At 43.5% G+C, this 16228-nt stretch overlaps 1 protein-coding gene across 3 annotated transcripts in view; it reads right to left on the bottom strand.

Annotated features, from left to right (window-relative positions):
* The window catches only part of MTHFD1L (methylenetetrahydrofolate dehydrogenase (NADP+ dependent) 1 like), a 1484080-nt gene that overhangs the window by 1006420 nt on the left and 461432 nt on the right, over nucleotides 1–16228 (bottom strand). For all 3 annotated transcript variants that reach the window (XM_069234289.1, XM_069234288.1, XM_069234290.1), the window contains one exon: nucleotides 10681–10854. In XM_069234289.1, the coding sequence (XP_069090390.1) occupies nucleotides 10681–10854 (174 nt within the window). The remainder of the gene's footprint in view (nucleotides 1–10680; nucleotides 10855–16228) is intronic.

Raw genomic sequence — 16228 nt, forward strand, 5'->3', positions numbered from 1 at the left:
TGTTCACTCAAGTCGTAGCCAATTACATTAGACTACGTAAGCGAGTGAGAGGGACTGCACTGCAGGATTGGCCTGCAGAGCCTCGTTTCACAGGCCCTGAATCCAACCCTCCATTGGCCCACAATCCTTGATGAGCTCAGCCTATCGCCATGTGCAGTGAGTGATACCAAGTCAGGCCCTGCATTCCACAGATATCGAAGCCCTACTGCACATGGGACATCAATCTTGCATAATTGGGGAGGGCTGTAGGGCTTGGTCTCTGACAAGCTCCTGCACCCTATACCTCACAACCTGCATCTACTACAGCTGGTGTGGGGAATATGGCCCAGCAATTTCAAGGCCCCATGTCCCAAGCTTCACGGGCCTCTGAGCCCCCCAATACACCTCTCTCCTCTGTACACACCCTTTGGCAATATGCAGAGGTAATGGGGTGCAGGGTCTGGCCTCTAGTCAGGCCTCCTGCCCCACCTTCCAGACACATTCAACCTCTCCTGCCTCATGCCTTTGGCAATATGCACCAGGGGTGAGTTACAGGGCCTGGCCTCTTGCCAGACCTTGCATCCTACCTTGCGCAGATGGCCCAGCCCACTGTGCATAGACAGAGTGGGGCAAGGCTTTGCACCTCACTCTTTGCTGGCATCTGACCCCTCCTGAGTATTGCCTTTTGTGATGCACAGAAGGGGTGAACATTAGGGACTTGCTACTTCCCACCCTCCCAGGGCAGACAACTCCACTGAGAAGTCTTCAGACATGTGCAGCAGAGGTGGGCTACAGCACCAGGCCCAGCACTCTTTGTGGACAGCGGACCTCTGCTACACCCAGCCTTCAGCTGTGTTTTGATCCACCCTCTGCAGGCATGTTATCCCTGATGCACACAGTCAACGGCATCTGGCTTTGCCCAGCAGGGATTGTGCAAAGGATCTGGTCTCTGGCCAGCTCTTGCGCCTCACCCACCGAGGCCATACAACCCCTCCTGCTCAAGGCATTCAGCCATTTGCCAGAGGGTGGGGGTAGGGAATGTTCTTTGGACTATCCCTGCAACCACTGGGTCCGACTTCCATCTGCGCACAGCCTCTGGCCATGAACAGCAGCAGTGGACTGCAGACTATGACCTCCGGCTAGGCTCTGCACCTCACCTTCCACCAGTGTCTAAACTCTGCTGCTCACAGCCTACTGCTGCCGTCATACCAGACACTGTTAAAGGCTGCCTAAAGCGATGCAGGACCATGATGGAGTGCATATTGCCTAGCTTATGATTTGTATTGAAAGCATACCATTCTAGTAAAAAAACCTATACTTAAACACTGAAAGATTCCACAAATTGCTTGTATCCTGTACCTTTGAGCTCAAGCGCAATGTGAGGAATGTTTAAGCAAATGAAACCGATACATGTTTTTAGCTCCCAAATTAAGGACCTGAACTTGCCTTTTCTAATAACTTTCCAGTATTTCTCTCACTTCCTTGCCTGTCTCATTTCCAAACACATATTCCTTATCAGCAGTCCAGCCCCATCAAATGACTAGGAAGAGCATGGGTGGAGAAATGTTTGCAGTTCATTAACATTTGCTGACAACACATGAAGTCTATGGTGTGCCTCTTTCTGTGGCGCAATTCTTCTGACAAATGGCAAAGATGACTGAAGAAATATTTTGTATTTTAGACACAAGATATACTTTATTGTGTGCCCTGTTCTGCATCTTGAGACACCAAGAAAGGACAGTGATAATAAATGTATTATTACTGTGAGGTCTGGGCCTACTGGTGCTCTACCTGGTTATGGGGAAGAAGCCTGTAAAGGGGTTTGGTTGCAATCAGTTATAGGCACTTGATATCTAACACTAGTGCAGCTACATGAAAAAGCAGCTGAGGAAGTGAAGGGGCACAAGCATAGCACGGGTCAATGCACCTGCCTGGGCTGAAACTGCAATTATTTTTTATGCGTGAATCAGCTCCAATAGGCATTCTTTTCAGATCATGAAGTACAACTAGGAACAGGTGTGTTAGGCACTTTATGAGCGGCACAGATTCTGGAGGCATCCACAGACACAATGATCTTTGTTGCCGCAATTTAGATACATACGCATTCACAGAAAATGCTGTTTCCCTTCTCACTGAAGGAGGATGACATAATGATGCCCCGCCTCTGGTCTAAATATTTTCTCAGAGTTCAGCTGCAAACTGCTGGCCACTACACAGAAACATACAACGAACAGTGAGTGAGGCTATATGAGGTAAGCTATGCTGCCAAAACTAGAGTGGAAGTAAGGAGGTATTCAGTGACTTACCATGGGGTTAAAGTTATATCAGGAGCATTCTTTGGAGAAAGAGCTCAGAGGTAGGAACTACACCTATGTTGCTCTGAAACAAGAGGTTACCAAAGCAGTAAAAGCACACAATTCAGGCAGTAGACTCACAATTTTCTACACAAAAAAAGGTTTTACTTTAGTGGTCTCCCGCCTAAAATTGCCTTTGTTTCAATGCATGTCAATGGGGAAAATAAATTCCGTTACTTTGTATTTGAAAATGTCCCTTTTACTTATGTCAACATGTATGATACAGTATTTTCCAGTTACTACTGAAAAGTAAAAAAAATATTTGGTGGTGGTGGTCAAGTCTAACTGGATTTAACTGAAAAGCAGATATTACTTTCCGCCACGGTTTGTGTGGAAGTTACATTAGCATGGTTAAAGTCTCTGCTGCAAAATCACATATGTACAGTATTTAGTTTTAAAAACCATAAAAGAATTTGTTTGAAACATGCCACATCTTTCTTGATATTCTTCAAGAAATATGAATTTGTATGGTTAATGAACCCGTTTCTGTATCTGTCATTACTACAGTATGGACCAGAAGCTTGGCACTTGGATTCTGGGCTTGATGACTGACCCCACTGAAGAGCAATGATAAGCCTGAGAGCAGTGTTGGGACAGAGGTGGAGGAACAATGCTACTCACTGATGTAGTCTTTTTCCAATGGACTTTGACAACCTGATGTTCCTCCAACTCTGAGTGCAAGCTGAAGTTGATGGCCTGTTCGGACAGTCATAGTTGCTCTTCCTCCTAGACTTCATGAGGCCCAGCTTGCTGCGCCACGGTGTGTTAACAAACGGCCATTTGCAGTTGTACCTCAAGGGCTTTTTGGGCTAGAAAGAGGCTATGCAGGCTCTTCGTCCTCCAGGGACAGACAGGTTGCAAACCTGATGGTAGTCTGTCCAGGGCTATTTGGCTTTACATTGTGGGCAGTGCTGGAAAGGGCTTCTTTCCATTATGGTGCTTGCGTTCGAGGACCGAAGATTTGGGGGGGTTGGGGATGGAAATCTAAGACTCCAAGAAGTGTGGGCCCCGAAGTAGCATCAAGAAGAGTTTGGTGGCCGAGCCCAACGGAGGTCGAGGTGGAAGAATCTGCAGATAACTATCTTTTTTTCCTACAGTTATAGAGACGTTGATATACAAGCAAGACTAACACAGAGGGGCGTTGACAAGGAGCGCTGTTCAAACATGGCCAAAGCTGACAGCAGAAATAAAACAATCGTCCAATGGAGTAGATACCCATGAGCATTACCAGGAATAAGTGGAGTCACTATACATCATGACTCACAGACTTCTTTGGAGAAAAACAAGTTGCACACATCTGAGGCCAACACTAGATGGCAAGAGCATGCACAGCATGAGTTTCCACAGCAATACTTGCCACAAAAACATTCCAGGAGAAGGCTACAGGGCTCAATCACAGCCAGGGCACCTCCTGCATGGGAGCACTGGTTGCCATGTATCACCAGTCAGAGAATGGGAAAAGATTGGTGGACTGGTCCAAGGCCCTCTTTAAGAAATGGGATTTCTCAATGGGCTGGGTGACTACCCACTTCATGGAATAATCACAACCATTGTCAGAGTGGACCCTTAAAGTCACAAAATTAACCTGAGCTCAAAGCCAAAACACAAAACAAAAATCCCAAACTGAATCAGAATAGAGTAAAATTTAACAAACAATGACAAAAATCCATTAAGTGGAACAAGGTTCAGTCCTCTTCTCAGCTTCCTCAGGACTGAGAGTGTTCTGAAGTGGGTGCTTGGAGGCGCCACATTTATGCATTGCACAAACTAGTGGGTGGGAAGAACTCCTGGGCACACCCTAACCAAAAGAGTCAAGGTTTTGGGGGGCAACCCTACTCGCTTTGGGCATTTTCAGTATGGCAAAAGTCTTCGGCCACACTAAAAACTTGAGCTTGGAGAATGTGGTGTGTATGGGGGCAGGGTGAGGATTGTGTACTGTGGTAATCCTCATTTTCTCTCCTTTCTAACACCAAAATCCAGTTGTAAGCAGCCTTGTTACAGCAAATACACTGAGACATTAATTTTATCAGTACTTCATTTCCACAGTGTGACAAACATCCACGTGCGTGACCACTTCATTCTTTAAATTCTGTCATTAACAGATGGCTTTCCAATTCCATGCTCCCCTTGTTCCCAATTAATTTCAGGCCTGGGAGGCCTTTCAGCAGGGGGGGAAGTGTACCCAACAAGTAGGCTTCCAGTTATCTCCTCAAAAAGGGGGCAATATATTGGGGATCAGGAAGCACAGGATTGTAAAGCCATTGGCTAATGATGGAATTTAAGGAATGGAGTGGTTACACACCTAGAAGTTTGTCACACTGTGGAAACAAAATACTAATAAAATGAATGATTCATGAAAACTGGAACATTTTGGTTATTAGGATGGATGGAATCAAACTACTATATTATTAATTAAGAGTGGAGAGTCCTCGCAGTGCCGGAAGTAGTGTTTATGGGGACGTGTGTAGTTTTCTATAGATGCATGTGGTTTTTGACTTGCATCACCCATGAGTAGAGGGTGATACCCTTGAGCACCTACCCAGTGGAGTCTTGATTAACTATTTATATATTAGAGTTCATGGATTAATGCACAAGTTTTCTTCTAATTGTACCTAAGGGGTCTCCACTGACACTGCTGTCAACATATACATGAGATTGCTAAGTGAGCTGATCTCCTTCAAAAGCATATAACCTGAAGAACAGGATAGTAAAGCCATCTGTCAATCATGGAATTTAAGGAATGAAGTGGTTACACACCTAGAAGTTTGTCACACTGTGCAACCAAAAGATTAATAAAATGAGTTATTTATGAAAATGAGAACATTTAGGTTATTAAGACTGTTGGAATGAAACTACGATAATATGGCTTAGGAGTAGAGACCTTTCACACTACCTGAAGAAGTGCTAAAGGGGATACATGTAATTTTCTATAGGTGCTTATGATCCCTTGGGTACCTCATATGGTATGTGTTTCACAGGACAAATCACATCAGATTTGTTGGCTGTGGTATAATAAAAATGAATACACCACTGGAGCCCCATGTCCGAGATCCCAGCCCGTTTTTCTAAGTACTCTTGTGACAGTCTGTGATATAAGCACTGGACTTGCCAAGAAGCATGCCAGAGCCAAGTCCATTGAGGACAACAGATCTTCTGCAACGTCAAATTGTGGCATCTGTTCCTCACCATGTGTCTAAAATGTGATATCTGTCAAATAGCTTCTATAAATTCTTGAAGACGGCAGGTGTCTTCACATAACAAAATCCATTTGCTAAAAGTATGTCTCTCCCAAGCACTGCAAAGGAAGGTCTGACATCCCTGGTGGAAAGATATATTATCCAATCAGAGAACTGAGACCAAAATGCTCCTGGGTGGAAAAACTACAAAAAAAAAAGGGGAATGCCATTGAATCTGTAGCAGGGAAGTGAACTAGACAGCAAAACCATCCAATCATGAGCAAGTGACCAACCCTAAACCCACTCCAAGTACATGTAATGTACGGGAAACAACAGGTCTTGCAAACAAAAGATGTCTGTAGCACAGGCCCCAAAATGTGCCTCAAAGTCTGTCTTTTTGCCATTCTATTTTAAGTAAAATGATTATAACAAAGCTTACTTAGTTTGGCTCCCACCATAGCAGAGATCTCTTGAATTAAGCCTAAATGTTTAATTCTGACTCTAGTGAGGTGAAGGTATCACCTTTCTACTGCTTCACATTACTCACAGAAATGATGCAAATTCAACTGAGGTAACATTTTTGCCTACAAACAGAACAGATGAAATGTAGTGTAGTAAATCTCTTATCCACTGTACAGGGAAAATGTTTTATAAGTGCAAAATCCCCCTGTTCATAGGGGAATTCTGCGATACAGATCATATCTGTAATCAGTTTTTGAGAGGACGAGTTATGATGCGTGGACCTTTTCTGCAAATCCAAGTTGGGGAAAATTGAAACAGAATGCCTTCATATTCAAGAAGACTTATTTAGTTTGTCTACTCCGGCGTTCACTTGAAGTGCAGAGTCCATAACAACTCCAAGGTTTAATTGTACATTTTTGGCAGTGGTCCTAGAACATCTAGTAGTTGGAGGTGTTGAGTGCTGGATTATTTAAGTTGGTTGTGGTAAAGAATGTATGTTGCTTTCAGTATTTCAAAAAGCTACTTTCCTGCAGGTCCTCTGACTATGCCCACCAAACAGGGTCGGTGATGGGCTGTGGGTGCAGGACCCACTTGAAATCACTTGCAGTCTGCGTATATATAATAAACATAGAAAAGGCCGCACTCCAAGAGGGTTGCGATACATAACCTTTATTCACATTGGCTGATGAGTTTCTACAGAACTGTCTTCCTCACAGCCAACAAGTAATGTGCTCCATCCCCTTTTATCCCTCTGGTGCCCAGAACGAGGTGGTCTCTTCCTCGTCCGTATCCACCTCATCCTAGTATGGGCCCTTGGGGGAAGCGCTAGCACCCCACCCTGAAGGCCTCGCACCCCCTCCCATGGGCAGAGATGGAAGGGGAATCACTTTCCCTTCCACCCCCAGCTCCCACCAACCCTCCCAGTGACCTCTAATGATGTCAGCGTGCGATCGCCCGCTAACCTTCTCAGAGGCCGCCCCCACTGCGCTGGAACCTCAGCTTCCAGCGCACATCGCAAATGAAATGCATAAGCATTTCTCTTCCGATCATGGGCTGGGGTGGGGTGGGAGAGGCATCAAAGGAAAGGAAAGGCCTTTCCTTTAATGTCTCTGAGAATTTCTGCAGCCCCATTGTGATGCGATGAGGCTGCAGAAATGCCCACTAGACATGGTAATGTAAACATTAAAGGGGCACGACCCCTTTGGCAAGGGTCGCTCCCCTGGGGGGTCAAATTTTCTTTAGGCCATTTCTGCCCCACTTGTGGGCAGATCGGCCTATTTTAATTAGGCTTATCTGCTCCAAGGGGGACAGAAACCACTTAGGCACCAAGGATTGGTGTGTGTTTTATTTGGGGGGGGGGGGGGGGGACAGCCCCTTGGGCAAGGGTCGCTTCCATGGGGGCACATTACTGTTGGACATTTCTGCCCCCCCAAAAACAGGGTAGGGGGAGGAGGGAGTATGGGGGAAATGGCAGAAAGCCTACTAGATGCCAGGGAATTAAAAAGTAAAAAAAGGTCTGGTGGCGGCTACCAACCATTATGGGAATTGTTATGCCCCCCACTCCAACTGAAGGGGGTTACAGTCTTCCAGCTCTCCCCCCACACACAAACATCTTATCCCACGGCAAGCAAGCGGACATTTGAATACTTTGGGTTTTGGTTTTACATTTGGACCATAAGAGCTTGGCTAACTCAAAATCGTCCCACTTGGAATGGTGAGGGTTGCACTTTTTGGACTTTGGGACGCTGCCTTGTAGAAAACTCTACGAGACTTAGACACATCTGAAAACTAAACATATGGGTGAGTCCAGGGTGGTGTGCTTCACATGCACCCACACCATTTTCTTACCCACAATGCCATGCAAATCTCCAACTTTGCTTGAAATCACACATTTTTCCCACATTTTTGTGATGGAACTTACCAGGACCCACAAAATTCCTACCACCCACCACTGTTGCATCTATACCCATAACAATTCTGCCCCACTTGTCAGCCTAAAAACGTTTTTTTTTTTTTTTCCATACTGCCCTGTTCGGCCCGCTTTGGTTCCACTTCATTTTCAACATTTTTTTTGGCTCTTCCCTGTGACAGGCACTTGGCCCACCTACCCAAGGGAGGTATAATTTCTACCGGGAGACTGAGGGCAACATTGGGTGGTAGGAGATTTGTACCAGTGCGGTGATCCCACACAGGATTGTGGGAAAATGTGAATTTTTAGCTAAGTTTGAGGTTTGCTGAGGATTCTGGGTAAGAAAAACACTGGGGGATCCACGCAAGTCACACTTCCCTGGACCCCCTCGGGTGTCTAGTTTTCAGAAATGTCTAGGTTTGGTACGTTTCCCTAGATGGCTGCTGAGCCCAGGACCAAAAACGCAAATCCCCTTCCCCCTTCACCCCCCAACACAAAAACAGGTAGTTTTGTATTTGATAATTTTGATGTGTCCACATAGTGTTTTGGGGCATTTCCAGTCACAGGCACTAGGGCTACCAACACAAGTGAGGTACCATTTATCATCGGGAGACCTGGGGGAATGCTGCATAGACGGAAGTTTGTGGCTCCCCTCAGATTCCAGAACTTTGCAGCACTGAAATGTGAGGAAAAAAAGTGTTTTTTTGCCAAATTTTGAAGTTTGCAAAGGATTGTAGGTAACAGAACGTGGTGAGAGCCCCACAAGTCACTCCATTCTGAATTCCCCTATGTGTCTAGTTTTAAAAAATGTATAGGTTTGCTAGGTTTCCGTAGGTGCCGGCTGAGCTGGAGGGAGGCCAAAATCCACAGCTAGGCACCATGCAAAAAACATGTCAGTTTTCTTTGGGAAAATGTGATGTGTCCACAAGACCTACCCACAAAAGTGAGGGACCATTATTATCAGGAGACTTGGGGGAATGCTGGATGGGTAGAAATGTGTGGCTCCCCTCAGATTCCAGAACTCTGCAGCACCGAAATGTGAGGAAAATGTGTTTTTTTTGCCACATTGAGGTGTGCAAAGGATTCTGGGCATCAGAATCTGGTGAGAGCCCCACAAGTCACCCCATATCTTGTGCCCATTTTGGAAATACAAAGGCTTCCTTGATACCTATTTTTCACTCTTTATATTTCACCAAATGAATTGCCGTATACCCAGTATACAATGAAAACCCATTGCAAGGTTCAGCTCCTTTATTGGCTCTGGGTACCTAGGGTTCTCAATGAGCCTACAAGCCCTATATACCTCTTATCTATTCGAGATTAACACATACTGACCTTCTCCCAGATAGTATGCATGTTGAATTTTGTTTCTCCTTTTTTGGGGAATTTGTTTCTACATTTTTCACTGGGTTATAGGATGCACATTATTCCAGCCCATTATGCCACTTTGTTTGCACGTTATCTACACATCACGATGTGTCTTTATGTGAATTTAATTTATGCCTCCCATGTCTTCTTTTTGCATTTAAGTTTTGTATCTCAGTGGTTCTAGGAGAATGCCACTGGGCAGCCATAAAATGTTGATAACTTATAACCAGATTGTAATTAAAATTGTGTGCCACAGGGCATCATTAAGTTGGAATATATATTCAGACCGTATTTAGTCTCATGCCAAGGTAATTCAGTTTCCCCATTACATAAATAATGAAATGGTTGCTTTTCATATTTACCTTGTTTGTGATCTTTAATTCATGCAAGTTATACATTTATACTGCAAAGTGTTGGTTTTTATTTGAGGCTGTTATGTTTTTATACTTAGATGTATGATACAAAGTGCCAATACTTCGATTACAGGTGGGCTTATAAGCAAAAGTGTACTGTACATGCAAAGCTGTGAGTCTTTTCACCATGTTTGTTTGCTGTGATCTTGGTTTTTAAAGGGATGGGGCACGTTACTTGTTGGCTTTGAGGAAGACGATTCAGTCGAAATGCGTCAGCCGACATGAATAAAGGTTCTACATCGCAATCATCTTAGAGTGCTGGCTTTCCTGTGTTTATTACATATACGCAGACTGCAAGCACTTTTAGTATTGGTCTTAGAAATCCTTGATGATGGAGAGGGATGTGAAAATTATAGATGAAGTACTTGGTGCTGACCATTTATGTACCTTAGGATACAGTTGAGCATTGTTGAGGGAGAAGTGTACAGAGTGGGGAGGGACAGGTGACTATGAGGAGTGATTGCTGTGGGTTTGGATGTCCGGAAAGGGAGTTTGGGAGGCGGATGATAGTTTGGAAATGGGAATAAGATAAGAATAGGAATGATCTGCCCACTAACCAGCACTGTTCCAAAAACAATGAAAGGTCATCTGGGGCAGTATGATCCCATTCTCAATTCTGCGCAGTTAGCATGGGCCTCTGCCTTTATTTTCCAACAAAAATGTGCCATGTAGAGCACATGCCTCAAAATCTGAGTTAATCCACAAGCTCTAGACAGCACAGCACACTAACTCGGAGAAGCAATTAAACCTATTTTTCCAATAATTGTCTACAATTCCTGCATTAGGTCAGAGGTTGCCCAAGTTAAGGTTTGCGCTCTAGAAAGTGCAATAATAAATACAGAGTCAAAGATAGACTGTTTGAGTTGTAGTACTGAAAATGGGATCACAATATGGCCCAACGTGTCTTAGAAATAGATCAAAAAAGAAGGCAGAGAACAACCACAGCCTAGGTCACAGCATAAAGCTAAACACATTTACAAGAAAGTAAAGGACAAAATTATGCAAGTCTGAGTACTCACCCCGCAACCAAAACGTATTTTCCATTGGGCTGTTCTCTTAGTCTTTCTAGCAATGACAGACGTACTTTAGCCTTGGCTCGGCCATAGACTTCAATTTCATCTTCAAGCAGTCCTATTTCCTTAGCAAGCACATCCATGGATTTTGGAATCTGTCCTCTGGAGATTTCAATGTCACTATGATAAAAACAAATACGAGTTACAGACTGCTTTTGGGCTAGTCCTTGTGGTTTCCCAAAAACATTTTTCATTTTAGTTCTTATCTAAGACTCCGGTATACATGGAGGCTGCGAATGGATACTATGAAGTTTCAATTTAAGCATAAGTCATTAAAAACACTACCTTGCATATGATGCAAATTACAAAAGTCTGGATATCATGTAGGCCAAGGTAGCACTGTCTCTAACGAATCAAACTGTGTATAAATAAAGCAACTGAAGACCAATTATTATCTCCTAAAAATATTTCTAGATTAAGGATCAATAAGAACAGTAAGATTTGTGATGCATCACAAATGTAATGCTAACCAAGGCAAGCAAAATGTGATTTTTAAACCATCTCTTCAGATGACATTTGACTAGAGAGAAACTCCTTTTAAAAGCATTGAGCAAATAGAACAAAGAATGTGAAATGTTGCAAGTGAACCTTGAAAGGTAAAGTTGGGCAGAGATTGACTAGCACCCCTTACCCAGACTGCCAGCAAAACCCACCATCCTGATTTTTTTTTTACTTGCCTTCAGTAATGACAGTTCTGGTGGTTACTAGATCTTCTTAGAAATTCCTCAACCTGCGAGCATTCATGTGGTTTTCGCTGCAGTTTTGCCCACTCAGGATGAGACAACACCAACTACTTTCTTTATAAGATATCAACTAGTGCACTTGTGCCCATTGTTGGAACGGTGTCTGCATCCCATCGAATAACAGCCCTGGACTCTGAGTGACTTTTGCAGACCGATCAGTATTCTATTCAGAATAACAGTGTTGTCGGCAAAATGAGACTTACCATGGACCCCGTTTAGGGACAGAACAGGTTGGGTATTTCCCAAATAGATAGCCAGACCATTCATACAGAAGTTAAAAAAGCAGGTGCACCAGAACCCAGCCAGACCGTTGCTAGTAAATACTTTTTCAGATGTCATAATTGTATAGGAACTCGCTGAGCATGCACTCGGGTATCTTTGTATGAATAAACAATAGCCCAGGGAATCAATAATATCCTAAGCAGTAACATTCGACCATAACAGAACACAGTACACAAAGTGAACCATCTTCTTCAAAATCAATACCAATAAATGTAGCACTAAGGAAATCTCCTTCAGTGTGGACTATCCAGTATATTTGTAGCATGTTACCTCTCAAAGTGTCCTCAAAGTGTCCTCAATCCTACAAAAGCTAAGAGCTCCTCTGGTAGAAGGGCACATGATTATTTGGCCTGGTCCATGTTTCTGGGTCCCCAAAGATAATTTTTGTAGTGCATTTTGCTCCAATATTGAGCAGTGTAATCGAACGACAGCTGGAAGGGGATGAATGAGAGCCCTTTTTATGTACTGGGAATAGGACTGATCCTCATCTACTGTTTTGAACCCTGGTGATGGCAAGTAGAAGGAGAATAGCATGATGAAATGGTATGCTCAAAAGTCGACATTTTCTTTATACACTACTTATGAAAATCCCCACTTTAGCCCTTTGAGCATCATTCTTATGCTCATAATACTTAATATAATGATATAATCCCTACCCCTTGATCTCACCCACACAAGCTCAGACTGTTTTATAACATAGGGATTTTATATATTGAAGCCATTCCTTTGGGTGCGGGGGAGGGGGTGGATAAAAATAAAGCATCTAACGTTCTTGAATACACTTTGGGAAAACATGTCAGGTTGGCAGGACATAGGATATAAGGTCGCAGGAGACATATCAAACCAACAAATTTCTCATCTTTGCAGAAACAAGCAATATCCACTATGATGGTAACAATACTAAGATAGACTGCAGGAAACGACTTACAAACCTATACACAACTTTAGTGCATGACAGGAGGAGACAGGCATGTGAGAGATTGGCAAAGGGTTGCCACAACTCACCAATGGACACCAATTGGAATGAGGCATGAGAACAAATCAAACTGGTTTCCCCCAATGCAAGATTTAAACAGACATTTCCATTATCTTCACACAACCTGCATGATACCACAAAAAATGCAAGAATATACCCAGGGAAATCTCCAATCCTAGCTGACTTTCTAGACATGGTGTGTTACTGTCCCACAATATCAACATTTGGGGACAGGGGGAGAAGGAGCCATCAAGCAATAAGGACGAAAACAGATAAAACTGTTAAACAATTCCCTTTGTGCCATTCTACATAGAATAAAGGTGGAGAATTAAAAATCGATTTATGTCACTGGGCTTGATGAAGCTGAAATGAAGGTTTTACATTTATTAACGCATAAACGTAGTGCTGAAATAATCATGTGTGACTTTAAACAAACTAATAAAGATTGTACGGGGACAAAATGTGCCCTCAGAGTAGTTTGCCAACATTTATAAGCGTGCTTTATATAACGTGATGTATTAGAATTGCACTAATCCGACATAATCGTAAACGTGTGCTATGATTTGCTTGTTTGAAATGTTTTAGCTTAGCATTACTTTAGTGCAGGCTTCGGCCTAGTTGCCTGGTCTCACGGTTTAGATGCTCGTATTTTTCCAATGTGCTATTAAACGTGTATTTTTGCTTGAAGCTGTACTTTTCCACTGAGATCGTTCACATGCTTATCTTAAGGTTTTGTGCCAGCCTGGCATACTTTTCTCTTTACTCCAAGGTCAATCTGCAGGTGCGGACAATGGAAGCTCTGAAAGTGAGTTAATTGGTATAAAATGTTGCAACCTTGCGTACTCGTCTCCAAGGATAATGTATGCTTAAGTAAAAGCTTGAGAACTGTTGTTTTTGATTGGACAATTTGAAGTCAACCTATGAACCCTCCAATGGAAGACCCTACTGGATTTGAACTGTTGCCTATTTAAACCAGGTGCACGAGAAGAAGGTAGCCATTGCAGCCATTATTGGACATCGCCCATACCCGCCATTTTGCAGGACATTGCAGCTATTATGGCCCACTTTGCTGCGACGCCATTTTGAAAGAGATTTTGATGTTTTTTCTAATCGAGAGAAAGAGACTTTAAATGATTCTTGCCCTAGAGACTTTAACTTTAATCCCTTGCATGAAGTAGTAGTTTTACCTTGCCGCCGTGAGGCAATTGCCCCGTCCACCTTGCCCCTTTACCCCGTCCCATGCTGATCGAGAAACGGTACCTGTGAGACGAAGACTTCCTTGAATGCTGATTGTAATTGGTAAATATGACAGGAAATTGTAAAATTGCATTGTGTTTCTTTTAGGTAACCAACTGCTGATTTTGATAAGAGCCCTAGTTAGGAGTTTTCTAAATTAATGTTGCTAAATTGTTTTTGCATGAAGTCCCACATGCCGATGCTAATTTGAGGTTAGATGAGGATTCCTTTTGTCGCACGATGCAATTTGAGACCTTGTTATGCTGACTAAATGTATGCAATTAGCCCATTACAGATTATAGTTTTAGTGATTTGCATTGCTATTATCGAATGCCTGGTTATTCAAATGCTACATAGATTGCACCTGTTTCGCAGTTATGGACAGCTATTAATGTTCATATATGTTTATAATTTTGTGTTGAGACACATCTATATTGTGCTAGCTTTGTTAATATAGGGAAATAAATTCACTAACTTTGAATAAACTGGTGTGGTTATTCCTGACTGAAAGGTCAGGGTTCGCCGAAAATGTATTCTGGATTAATTGTTAAGTGTTATGTTGATCAGGGGATTGCTTATGTTCGTTATTGATTATTGATTTAATTAAATTGACTGACTAAGGGTGGAGAGGGTCCCACTTAGCCAAAAGATTCATCGGCCTAAAGAGCTTCCAAAGTACCGGTAAATTACTAGTACGGAACGCTCTATCAGTAGATGGTAGCAGAGGACGGTTACGCCTTTTGGGACCCCGTACACTTAGAGTACATGGTGTTGAATTAACGGTTACGCCCTTTGAGACCCCACTCGAGAAGTTGAATTAGATTTTCTTGGGTAAAACAGATTGACAGAATGATGATGGGCTAAGTCCCCCGCGACTTTCCCGGGATCTCGGAGCTTGCGAATGGAGGTGTGGAATCGGCGTTGGTGGTACTAGTGACGGTATGAGAGAAGTTAGGGTTTTGCGCTTGCACAGCTTATTGCCGCAGATTGTGTGAAAAGCTTGCAAGGATTTCTTTTTTTTAGAGAATAGCGGAGGTGCGACTCCGAGTGTAGAAGTAGGGAAGTCGTCGAACTTCATAGAAATAGCGGAGGTGCGACTCAGAGTGTGAGAGTAGGGAAGTCGTCGAACTTCATGTGCATGTGGCGCTTCGTGCATAAAAAGGTCCACGTGGTTGTTGTTGTTGAGACGGGCCCTGCGAGGTCAAGAGACTCCGGAGTATGTTGTTTTATGTTGTGGTCTGGTCGGTTTAGTAGGTTGATCGGGCGTGGTCAACGAGTCAGTACGTGTGTTAAGGGAGTGAAAGAAACTTCGACTTCGGGCTTTGACAAAATTCTAAGTGCACTAGAATAGATCATTGACAAGTTGAGAGCAGAGTCTGCGGGTCAGATTTGCTTGCGAACGTGGGGACCGAGAAAGATGGAATAACTGCCGAGGCTAGTGAAAAATCCCTAAGGTCCTGAAGCAATTGTGTTACCCTTCCTGTAGTAAACCGACAGATCTGTTTTATATTTTTGGTAGCTCGCGATACATGCAAGAAGTTGTTACGAGAGGAGCTGAGAGAAGGAGGACTAGCCGCGAGGCTTTGTCAGCCGCAGTGTGTGTGAGTGTGACGTCACTAGGAGCCGCGCTGGGATAGGTTGGTTGTAGAGAAGGGTCGTGCACGGATTGGACGCAGTCCGTGGGGCTCGATTGGAAGGGGAAAGGCAAGCGAAGAGTATTCCGGGAATTAAAGTCACCTATTGATTACAAACTTTGTGAAATAAAAGACGAGAAAATGAATTTTTTTAAAGCACTCAAGAGTGCGATGAAGGGGGAGTCTTACATTAAAGCGAGCGTAGGAGAGGAGACACCGCCCGAGGGCACACCAGCTTACATTATAATGGAGGAAAAAGGGGTAGCTCCGTGTCTTTGGCTAAAGCAATGGCACAAGCTGACAGAGAAACATGGGAGCGTAGCGTTCCCGATCCATGGGACATTCAATATAAGGATCCTAGAGAATTTGAGATTCGCGATGTACGACATGAAGGTACCTCCAAGGCCAGCGCAGTTTGAGGCTCTAGCAATTTGGGAACTAATGGCTAGACAGCAGCAGCAAAATAAGTTCGAGACCAGGATAAGAAAGGTAGAAAAGACACTAGCGGACGCTAGGTGGGATAATGCACAGAAGGTGTGGAGGTCAGATGTATTGCAGGGGATAAAATTGTTTCCCGCAATTACTAAGGAAGAAGAGGAGACAGGTAAGAAAGCTACCTGTAA

Source organism: Pleurodeles waltl, chromosome 5 (assembly GCF_031143425.1).
Source record: "Pleurodeles waltl isolate 20211129_DDA chromosome 5, aPleWal1.hap1.20221129, whole genome shotgun sequence".
Lineage (NCBI taxonomy): Eukaryota > Metazoa > Chordata > Amphibia > Caudata > Salamandridae > Pleurodeles > Pleurodeles waltl.